We start from the raw sequence: 12,429 nt of genomic DNA, 5'->3' as shown, positions 1-12,429 counted from the left end.
TATCAAAGAGGACAAGTAAAATGTGCCAATGCCAATGTACCATGTTGCCTAACCTGTAAACAGCATCATTATTGAAGGATTAGATACTTCAGGTACCTACTCAACAATTCGCATTTATAGAGGTAGGTACAAATTTCATGTGGAGGTACAAATTTTATACCTAGATAATATATGTACAATGTACATCATACCAAGAGGTAGATACCTACTTTTGGCTAATTAGTCTACATTTTGTATGAATGCCTTGTATTTGACTGTGTATGCAATGTGCAATGAACTAAAGATTAGTGGAGATGTCAATTTTACTTCTAAGTTGAATGGAACTAAAAGTGTCAGTGTATCTACGTAATGATTACTTGGAAATATAAAATAGATACATCTATGTCAAATATTATCCACATAACTAATGTGGTTTTATTGTTGAAGTTCCTTTTTAGTAAATTCCCCGAGGACCACACTAATAGGTACCTCGAAAATTTGGATTTTGACTTTTTTTTTCACAAAAAATACTACGTATGAATCCACCCACCTGTCAGTTTATCATTTCGCTAAAAGCCTTGGTCACAGTGTATCCGCTAAATAATCATTAACTATTATGTATCCATAGGTATTCAAATGTGTTCCATTATAAGGCCAAGAGGAAACCTCAATAAATATTTTCATACATTATCAGCCTCGATGGCCTAGCACTTCATTTTCCTAATGGGATATGGAAACTTGAAAGCGTTTCAAACGCGTACAATATCTAATAGATACCTGTATCTATGAGATATTAGCTTTGAAATAATTATCAAGTACCTATGCGGGTACCTACACGTCATTGAGTACCAGAGATTATGTGTAGGAATGTAATATGTATGCATAATTAAATAGAATTTGTATACCAATATCCTGGTTTAGTTGATTATTTTTGGAATATCAAAGAGGACAAGTGAAATGGGCCAATGCCAATGTACCATGTTGCCTAACCTGTAAATAGGTAGCATCATTATTGAAGGATTAGATACTTCAGGTAGGTACCTACTCAACAATTCGCATTTATAGAGGTACAAATTTCATGTAGAGGTACAAATTTTATACCTAGATAATATAGGTATGTACAATGTACATCATACCAAGAGGTAGATACGAATAATTGTGCACTTATTAATAGACACGGTTTACACGGTAAATATCAAGATTCTTTCCCCACACCATCATTTGATGTTGATCTTAGATTTCCTATTCTTCTGCTGTACTTTACTTCTCCAAGATTTGAAACCCCATTATTCTTATTAGAATGATACCTATTTTATGGTGGGTATTTGTTTCCTTTGGACAATAAAATGGTAATAAAATGTGTGACAACACAATGTTCAGGAATAAGAATTACATTAGTATCTTCCTGTATACTGGGTAACTTACGATAGTCTTTTGTTAAAGTATTTTCATCAGTTTTTCTTTTTTTTTTTTTTCGCTCTGCTTCATTTAGGTATATATTTTAAAGAGTGGTTAATGATTTATTTTAAATATTGGTTAATGATTTTGATTTATTTTATTTATTTCAAAGAGACAAATTTATAGCCGATTATGAAGATATTGCTCCTTTTCATTATTTATTTTTAGGCAAGTACTACTAAGTACATAACAAGGGGTACAATGACCATTGTATTCTAATTTTTCATTCCTGTGCAAGAGAGTCACTGTTGTTACGATCTGTATACATAGGTAAGCAAAAGTTCCCTTGGATGCCTAATAAAATATTAGATGGGTGTTTGGAATTTGCTATAATATCCCTTGGTATCTAACTCAAGGAAAGGGTATTGAATTTTTAATACCTAGTTAGCAAACTTTGGCCACTGAAGATGGTACATAATTTTTATCTTTAACTATCTACTTTTATCTTTAAGTACGTAAGTAAAGTATAATTTAACTTAGTAATTTAGGTCACATGTATATTACTCATTAGATTTAAGTATCTAGATTGTAATAATAAAGAAGTCCAACTGGACAAATTATTGAAAAAAAAAAAAAATGCCTGTGCAGAGTTGATCAGCACCACATTTTTGCTGAACATCATCTCCAGTGACTAATGCCATAGCTTTTGCAATAACTCGTTGTTGATTTTGCCGTACAGCATGTGCTCATGCATCCCCCAGCTCATTGCAAGCGTGCGATAGATCGAGTCTTTGTCCTCCTGGGACAATACTTCAGAATACTTTCCTAACCTAGCCTTCCAATTGCCCAGTATCAGTGTCACCCTCTTTACCTACTATGCAGTGACGGTACTTGGGTTAGAGACAACAAGTCTAAATCTGATGCGTTTGCTAAACATCTAGCAAATATTTTTACTAGCAATGAACCATCGGAAGACACAGAAAACCTTGAAAACTTGTCATATTCTGATGTTGAATACAGTATACCGTGCACTACCATTAGGGAGGTACAGCGCACAATCAAAAAAGAAATTAATCCATCAAAGGCCCCTGGGTATGATCTCATAACGGGCCTAGTTCTCAAGCAGTTACCTCGCATTGCAGTAGTTAAAATCACCCAAATTATTAATGCTGCTTTCAAACTTACATACGTACCCCAAATATGGAAAATAGCTGAAGTGGTAATGATACCCAAACCTGGGAAACCAGTAAATGAACTTACATCCTACAGACCTATCTCTTTGTTACCGGTCTTATCTAAACTATTCGAAAAAATTCTTCATAAACGTTTACTAGTGATAATAAACGATAAGGAACTAATTCCAAATCATCAATTTGGTTTCCGGTCTCAGCACAATTGCATAGAACAAGTTCATAGACTTACCAGCTTAATTGAAAAAGCTATTGAAGGTAAAAAAGTCTGCTCCGCCATATTCTTAGATGTATCCCAAGCATTTGACAAAGTATGGCACGAGGGTCTTAACTTCAAACTAAAGAAAATGTTGCCTGGTAATCTTGCAAGAATTCTGGAATCTTACCTCCTAGAGAGGTTTTTTAGAATTAAGCAAGAAGACAGCTATTCTGAGCTTAAGAGTGTCAATGCTGGTGTACCACAGGGCAGTGTTTTAGGTCCCATCCTATACCTCCTGTACACTAGTGACATGCCAGAAGATGAAAAGAATACGACTGCTACTTTTGCTGATGATACAGCTTTCTTAACAGTCGGAGATCACACCCAAGAAACTTCAGCTGAATTAAATCAAACCCTCTCCAAATTTCAAAGATGGACTGCAAAATGGAGGATCAAGTTAAATGAGAGCAAATCGGTACATGTTGATTTCACATACAGAAATCTACCCTACATGCCAATTTATCTCAACAATGTTGTTATACCATATTCCAACCAAGCAAAGTATCTAGGAATGACCTTAGATACCAAGCTGAAATGGAAAGAACACGTCAAAAAGAAAAAAGACCAATTAAATGTGAAATTCGGTAAAATGTGCTGGCTTATTGGTAGGTATTCTAAACTACCAGTCGAGAATAAGCTTCTGCTTTACAACCAGGTGCTAAAACCAGTATGGACTTATGGCATCCAACTATGGGGCTGTACCAGTCCCTCAAATAGACTAATGATTGAGCGATTCCAGAATAAGGTACTGAGGTGCATAGTGGATGCACCTTGGTACATAAGGAATGATGACCTACACCGTGACCTTGGAGTAGAATCTGTTAAAGAATGTATGAAACGTTTTGCCTCGGCTCATCAAAAGAGGCTAGAAGATCATCCTAACCCTGAGGCAACCCATCTTCTTAGAGTTGATGATTTGTTCAGACGACTAAAGCGGGTGAAACCGCATGAACTTATCTGAGTGGTACCACGTTTGGCAACCACCTGACAGCCGTGTCTGCTTATGTTCTGTACGTAAGTAAAGTATAATTTAACTTAGTAATTTAGGTCACATGTATATTACTCATTAGATTTAAGTATCTAGATTGTAATAATAAAGAAGTCCAACTGGACAAATTATTGAAAAAAAAAAAAAACTATCTACTTGTTGTGACTATCCTGTATAACACGCTTGGAATAATGCGCAGGTATTATGTTTGTCACCCTGAAACATAATACAATAAGCAATACATAATGTTGAACATAACAAGATGTCTAACACTCTGGTAAACATGGTTTATAGCACGTGTTGTGCGGAAAAACCTACATGTTTTTTTGTCCCCTACAAATTGGGTGATGGACGTCCTTGAAAACTCACTAACAGTAACGATAACGAAAAATATTAATGGATTTGCCAATTGACAATCTGTTAATGGATAAAAATTTACGGAGGCAATATGGACGGGGTAACTTTTTCAAGTCGACCTTCGATCGACGTCGATCGATATTGATCGATGGCCATCGACTATATGTGGACACAGCTCAACAGTGGAAAATTGGAAATTACTCTCAGCCTGAGTGCACGCGAATTCCTAGAACTAGAACAAGTTAAATTTAACTCGGACCTCCTACGTGCAAGGCCACTGTAATGACCACACTAGAAGACCAGTTTGTAAGTGAGGGGGGATACAATTGACATGGGAGATCTGGGTAGGTATATCCGTCCACATGGGAATTTAAAAACGTATAAAAACATCTGTAAAATCAGGCGAAAAAAAGGCATTTTTCTCTATTCAACCTGTACAATGCAAATTATGGGATATTTTACACAACTTTTTCCGGAAACAAATAGCCTTTTGTACAAACATGAGGAGATGGGAGTGAGTTCGAAATCTGTAAAAAAAGTCCATAATGTTTTTCATGATTATATTTTATTCTCCACCTGATAATGGTTGTTGGGCGGGGCAGTGTGGACTCTGCTTTAGTACAACAGTTCCCCATTTGCCTGCAGGTTTATTTGCAGACAATTCAATAAAATCCCAATCTCGTCCCAAAATGTTAACCCCAGACCCCAAAACTCTCAAATCTAAAAGGCCTCTTGTCTTTCTAAGAAATAGAAATACATCTTGAAGAGTAAATTCAAGCACTTCGTGAACTATTATCCCAACCTTGTGATGTATTATGGCGCATAGAGGCTTCCCACTCATCATGACGCTTGTTTCAAGTTTCACTTCAAAAGGTTGACATTTTCAACAGAAATGTCAACAATCACCGTGACGCGATGACTTCGCCTCCTCCTCCTCCTTCGCCTCCTCTTCCTTCGCATCCACCTCCACTTTCTCCTCCTCGGTATCAATACAATTAAGAGAGACATTTCCTTGCTTTCTCCTTCCCTCCCGCCCCTCCAACCCGTTCCCCACTTCACCCCCCTTTCCTTCTCATTGCTTCCTCCCCCGGCCCGATTTTAAAGTGCAATGCTTGTTTTTCGGAGGAAATTTATGCAAATTCGGCACAGACAATATCCCAGATTTGATAATGGAGTGGATTGTGTGGTACGGTTGGGGGGGTGTTCAATATCACCAAGGTGAACCGACTGCATATGGGTGCCTACCTGTGTATTGCGTCCAATGGTGTCCCTCCAACTGTGAGCAAGAGAATCATGCTCATTGTCCATTGTAAGTACGTAGCTGGAAATGCTGAAAGCTGGAAATTTATAAAGTACTCAATTATAACTTACTGAAAGATGGTTTGTCAATTTGTCTAGAATCATCCAGCTTGGAGGGTAACTCGCCTGCCTTCAGCGCGCTGGGTCAATCGGTCGATTCCCGCCCAAATTTATCGTTAGCAGATTAGGTTCGTTTTCGGAGCGACTCGGATCCTATCCTAATCTTCTCTTCGATTTTGGGACGATAAGACGTCCGTTCTTACAGTCCCTCTATTAAGCTTTTTTTGAGTTTAGAATCTAGATTTTGAATCTAGAAATGTGTGTTGGCTATGTGTGGAATTGTGGATAAAGGTGTAGGTATCCAACATATTTTTTTTGAATGTTTACGCTCTTTTTTTACCTTTTCTCTCAATTTCCCTCCCTCTCACCCATCCCTACTCAGTAGAAAAAATAATATTCGTAACTTTTTTTCTCCCCAACCTGAACCTGTCTATTTTTTGTACCTACTACTCATACTAACTTGTACTCATAAAAACATGTACATATATCCTGAAACGTCCTTTTCATCCTAGTGGGAAAGTTTGTTTTGATTTTTTATCTTTCTAGGTAAATAAATATAGCGCCCTACTTCCATTTTTAGAAGTAGATATTGAACTCCAAAACAGACAAATAGGACGTGGCAATTTTGAACTTGTTAATTTTGAAATTCAGAGAGATTTGAAGCTCAAAAGCGTCAGAAAAACGTATATAAACAGTATCATTTCAAGTTGAGAATGAACTTCATAGCTTGGTCCATATCTCTAGGTTTCCAATTCACAGTTTCTAGTTTCCATTCCCGCCATTGTTGAAATATTTTCGAAAAATAGGTACAACTCGTAGAATACTTTTGACGAGAAATACCGTAGTGAAAGGATTTTGGAGAGGCAATCATTTCACTCTCACCAGGGAAATCACAAGCGTTTTCCCCCAATTTGACAGTTTCCTCGGAAAAAAGTGTTGGGAAAATTATTGACGTTTATCAGCGGTGTTGCTAAAAAAAAGTTTTTTGTTTTTCTCTTCTCAAAATGTTTATCTTTCATAAGTAACTGAGAAGCATGTAGAGAAGTCAGATAGATTTGTTGTTAGGCCTGAGTGATTTGGTTGGGTGTTCGTCTGATTAATGGGGGTTGCGGTTGTGTGACTGAAGTTTCTGGGTGAAGTTTACGTTTAGAGTCAAACAACATTTTAGGTACCTACCTTGGGAGATACAGACCTACATAATTTTCTATTTCCTATTCCAAGTAAATAGAAGCACCATTTTCAGTCTTCGGCAAACAAAACCCATCCACATCGGAACAAATCAAACCAACACACAAGCAAACAGCTTTGGAAATACAAGCTCAAATCCTTTTGTTATGTTTATGTGTATCTCTGCCCAATCTACATACCTTAGCCATCTCCAAATCTAGGCTTTCCTTGTTGACTCTATTAATTGCTGAAACATGTAAAGTAGATACAATTCTACGGAACATTTATTATCCTTGTCCCTGGGAAAACTTGGAAAGGATTTGGTGTGGGACGAAGATTATCCTATGTAAATGTGCCTCTCTCAGGAATCTTGCGTCCTTTGTGAACTTGAAATGCTTTTTATGACCTTATTTTCCTTCTTTCCTGGCATTTTCCTTATTGCTGAATTAACTGAACGAGAGAGAGAGAGAGAGAGAGAGAGAAAGATTATACCTTCCTACCTAGACTACCTACCCAGAAATAATCTAATCCAACCAAATCTGTTTATTTTATTCATCTTTAAATCTGATATTTTATTTATCTGTATGATACAATATTACAGACGACCGAAGTCGATCGACCGCAGTGTGGACTCTGCTTTAGTACAACAGTTCCCCATTTGCCTGCAGGTTTATTTGCAGACAATTCAATAAAATCCCAATCTCGTCCCAAAATGTTAACCCCAGACCCCAAAACTCTCAAATCTAAAAGGCCTCTTGTCTTTCTAAGAAATAGAAATACATCTTGAAGAGTAAATTCAAGCACTTCGTGAACTATTATCCCAACCTTGTGATGTATTATGGCGCATAGAGGCTTCCCACTCATCATGACGCTTGTTTCAAGTTTCACTTCAAAAGGTTGACATTTTCAACAGAAATGTCAACAATCACCGTGACGCGATGACTTCGGCTGTTGGGCAATCAGGAAAAGCTAGTGACCATTTTGACCTTGCTTCTCCATTGAAATTATTAATTTAGGTATGCAATCCAGGCTAATGGTTTTCTAGGAAATGTTCCAATTCAACAACTAATGCAAAGTCTACACCTGGGACGTCTCTTATGACAGCCTGTCCACGACCACTTAACATCTCTTCCATGTCTCATCCTAAACCCAGTCAACCTGCTCTGTACAATTTCATGTCCCATCCACACCTCCACCGTTAATCCATTTACACCGCCGCCCAACAAACATTATCAGGTGGAGAATAAAATATAATCATGAAAAACATTATGGACTTTTTTTTACAGATTTCGAACTCACCCCCATCTCCTCATATTTGAACAAAAGGTTATTTGTTTCCGGAAAAAGTTGTGTAAAATATCCCATAATTTGCATTGTACAGTTGAATAGAGAAAAATGCCTTTTTTCGCCTGATTTTACAGATGTTTTTATACGTTTTTAAATTCCCATGTGGACGGATATACCTACCCAGATCTCCCATGTCCATTGTAGCCCCCCTCACTTACAAACTGGTCTTCTAGTGTCATTACAGTGGCCTTGCACGTAGGAGGTCCGAGTTAAATTTGACTTGTTCTAGTTCTAGGAATTCGCCTGCACTCAGGCTGAGAGTAATTTCCAATTTTCCACTGTTAAGCTGTGTCCACATATAGTCGACGGCCATTGATCAATATCGATCGACGTCGATCGAAGGTCGACTTGAAAAAGTTACCCCGTCCATACTGCCTCCGTAAATTTTTATCCATTAACAGATTGTCAATTGGCAAATCCATTAATATTTTTCGTTGTCGTTACTGTTAGTGAGTTTTCAAGAACAGTATCATTTCAAGTTGAGAATGAACTTCATAGCTTGGTCCATATCTCTAGGTTTCCAATTCACAGTTTCTAGTTTCCATTCCCGGCATTGTTGAAATATTTTCGAAAAATAGGTACCTACAACTCGTAGAATACTTTTGACGAGAAATACCGTAGTGAAAGGATTTTGGAGAGGCAATCATTTCACTCTCACCAGGGAAATCACAAGCGTTTTCCCCCAATTTGACAGTTTCCTCGGAAAAAAGTGTTGGGAAAATTATTGACGTTTATCAGCGGTGTTGCTAAAAAAAAGTTTTTTGTTTTTCTCTTCTCAAAATGTTTATCTTTCATAAGTAACTGAGAAGCATGTAGAGAAGTCAGATAGATTTGTTGTTAGGCCTGAGTGATTTGGTTGGGTGTTCGTCTGATTAATGGGGGTTGCGGTTGTGTGACTGATAAGTTTCTGGGTGAAGTTTACGTTTAGAGTCAGACAACATTTTAGGTACCTACCTTGGGAGATACAGACCTACATAATTTTCTATTTCCTATTCCAAGTAAATAGAAGCACCATTTTCAGTCTTCGGCAAACAAAACCCATCCACATCGGAACAAATCAAACCAACACACAAGCAAACAGCTTTGGAAATACAAGCTCAAATCCTTTTGTTATGTTTATGTGTATCTCTGCCCAATCTACATACCTTAGCCATCTCCAAATCTAGGCTTTCCTTGTTGACTCTATTAATTGCTGAAACATGTAAAGTAGATACAATTCTACGGAACATTTATTATCCTTGTCCCTGGGAAAACTTGGAAAGGATTTGGTGTGGGACGAAGATTATCCTATGTAAATGTGCCTCTCTCAGGAATCTTGCGTCCTTTGTGAACTTGAAATGCTTTTTATGACCTTATTTTCCTTCTTTCCTGGCATTTTCCTTATTGCTGAATTAACTGAACGAGAGAGAGAGAGAGAGAAAGAGAGAGAGAGAGAAGGAGAGAGAGAGAGGAGGAGAGAGAGAGAAAGCGAGATGGCATTTTTCCTTATTGCTGAATTAACTGAACGGAAGAGAGAACGAGAGAGAGAGAGAGAGAGAGAGAGAGAGAGAGAGAGAGAGAGAGAGAGAGAGAGAGAGAGAGAGAGAGAGAGAGAGAGAGAGAGAGAGAGAGAGAGAAAGATTATACCTTCCTACCTAGACTACCTACCCAGAAATAATCTAATCCAACCAAATCTGTTTATTTTATTCATCTTTAAATCTGATATTTTATTTATCTGTATGATACAATATTACAGACGACCGAAGTCGATCGACCGCAGTGTGGACTCTGCTTTAGTACAACAGTTCCCCATTTGCCTGCAGGTTTATTTGCAGACAATTCAATAAAATCCCAATCTCGTCCCAAAATGTTAACCCCAGACCCCAAAACTCTCAAATCTAAAAGGCCTCTTGTCTTTCTAAGAAATAGAAATACATCTTGAAGAGTAAATTCAAGCACTTCGTGAACTATTATCCCAACCTTGTGATGTATTATGGCGCATAGAGGCTTCCCACTCATCATGACGCTTGTTTCAAGTTTCACTTCAAAAGGTTGACATTTTCAACAGAAATGTCAACAATCACCGTGACGCGATGACTTCGCCTCCTCCTCCTCCTTCGCCTCCTCTTCCTTCGCATCCACCTCCACTTTCTCCTCCTCGGTATCAATACAATTAAGAGAGACATTTCCTTGCTTTCTCCTTCCCTCCCGCCCCTCCAACCCGTTCCCCACTTCACCCCCCTTTCCTTCTCATTGCTTCCTCCCCCGGCCCGATTTTAAAGTGCAATGCTTGTTTTTCGGAGGAAATTTATGCAAATTCGGCACAGACAATATCCCAGATTTGATAATGGAGTGGATTGTGTGGTACGGTTGGGGGGTTTCTGCTAGATGGAAGGGAGTAGTGGTGGTGGGTGGAAAGGATGGGTAACTTGTACAGAACAGGGTGACTGGGAGGGTAACGGTGGAGGTGTGGATGGGACATGAAATTGTACAGAGCAGGTTGACTGGGTTTAGGATGAGACATGGAAGAGATGTTAAGTGGTCGTGGACAGGCTGTCATAAGAGACGTCCCAGGTGTAGACTTTGCATTAGTTGTTGAATTGGAACATTTCCTAGAAAACCATTAGCCTGGATTGCATACCTAAATTAATAATTTCAATGGAGAAGCAAGGTCAAAATGGTCACTAGCTTTTCCTGATTGCCCAACAGCTTTGCCAGAATACGCCTTGAAGTCAACTGCGTGATGCATAATGTCAAGTACCTACTAAGATTGTCTTCTTTGTTTCAGTTCCTCCCATGATTTGGATCCAGAATCAACTGGTGGGTGCCATGGAAGGAGATCAAATGACCTTAGAATGTCATTCGGAAGCATATCCCAAATCCATCAACTACTGGACGAAAGAAAACGGCGAGATTATAGCACAAGGTAAGCCAAAGTGATCCAAACAATTTATTACCTTGAAACATGTCTTCACTTATTTAGGGAGTTCCGTGTAAACAACCATACGATACGGACGTCGAGTCCTCGCTCTGCTCCGTGTGTGTGTTTATAGTTTATAGTAAACGTGTTACAGAGCAGGTTGACTGGGTTTGGGATGAGACATGGAAGAGATGTTAAGTGGTCGTGGATAGGCTGTCATAAGAGACGTCCCAGGTGTAGACTTTGCATTAGTTGTTGAATTGGAACATTTCCTAGAAAACCATTAGCCTGGATTGCAAAATTTTTAATACCTAGTTAGCAAACTTTGACCACTGAAGATGGTACATATTTTTATCTTTAACTATCTACTTGTTGTGACTATCCTGTATAACACGCTTGGAATAATACACAGGTATTATGTTTGTCACCCTGAAACATAATATAATAAGCAATACATAATGTTGAACATAACAAGATGTCTAACACTCTGGTAAACATGGTTTATAGCACGTGTTGTGCGGAAAAACCTACACCCAACAGCTTTGCCAGAATACGCCTTGAAGTTAACTGCGTGATGCATAATGTCAAGTACTAAGATTGTCTTCTTTGTTTCAGTTCCTCCCATGATTTGGATCCAGAATCAACTGGTGGGTGCCATGGAAGGAGATCAAATGACCGCCCAACAGCTTTGCCAGAATACGCCTTGAAGTCAACTGCGTGATGCATAATGTCAAGTACCTACTAAGATTGTCTTCTTTGTTTCAGTTCCTCCCATGATTTGGATCCAGAATCAACTGGTGGGTGCCATGGAAGGAGATCAAATGACCTTAGAATGTCATTCGGAAGCATATCCCAAATCCATCAACTACTGGACGAAAGAAAACGGCGAGATTATAGCACAAGGTAAGCCAAAATGATCCAAACAATTTATTTCCTTGAAACATGTCTTCACTTATGTAGAGTATTTTAGAGGTATGGTTGAGTGAATACTGAACACCTTTCATCACGAACTACTCTTGGTGAGCGCTTGTGTTCAAGTTTTTATTCACATAAAGAACTGTCACTTGTGAACCCTAGTGGTATTTTTGCCATTCAACAAATCAACAGCCAGCGGACTTTCATTTTCCGTATCAAAACTTTCTACAAATGGTTTGGGCAAGTAAAAAAATAGCAAGCAAAAACAGAGCATTGATGGGAAAATCAAGCCAGCGACAACTGCGACAAGAGGGATTATTACTCCGGAAGATAATGTCTGTAAAAACAACGAACAACCTTGCTGACTAGTATTACACACGCTGACTATTACACACGACACAACGAATCATGCAAACATTACATTGGCAGAAAAGTCACGAAGAAACGCGAAAGAAAATAAGGGTAGTGATAGTAATACTTTTGACGAAGGTGTAGACGTTCAGCGTCAAATAGGTAGCAGTCCTACGAATAAAGAAACCAAAGGATCGTCATAAAACAGTCCTAGTGAGGA

General features: G+C 38.4%; 1 protein-coding gene across 1 annotated transcript in view; it reads left to right on the top strand.

Annotated features, from left to right (window-relative positions):
• LOC103510670 (neurotrimin-like) overlaps positions 1-12,429 on the top strand; it is a gene marked incomplete at its 5' end in the record, with an annotated part of 31,103 nt that overhangs the window by 17,193 nt on the left and 1,481 nt on the right. The window contains 2 exons of the mRNA XM_026824670.1: positions 5,347-5,480; positions 10,812-10,949. Of these exons, the coding sequence (XP_026680471.1) occupies positions 5,347-5,480; positions 10,812-10,949 (272 nt within the window). The remainder of the gene's footprint in view (positions 1-5,346; positions 5,481-10,811; positions 10,950-12,429) is intronic.

The sequence above is a fragment of the Diaphorina citri genome, unplaced genomic scaffold, assembly GCF_000475195.1.
Source record: "Diaphorina citri unplaced genomic scaffold, Diaci psyllid genome assembly version 1.1 scaffold631, whole genome shotgun sequence".
In the NCBI taxonomy this organism is placed as follows: domain Eukaryota; kingdom Metazoa; phylum Arthropoda; class Insecta; order Hemiptera; family Psyllidae; genus Diaphorina; species Diaphorina citri.
This window is presented reverse-complemented; position numbering and strand designations above follow the sequence as displayed.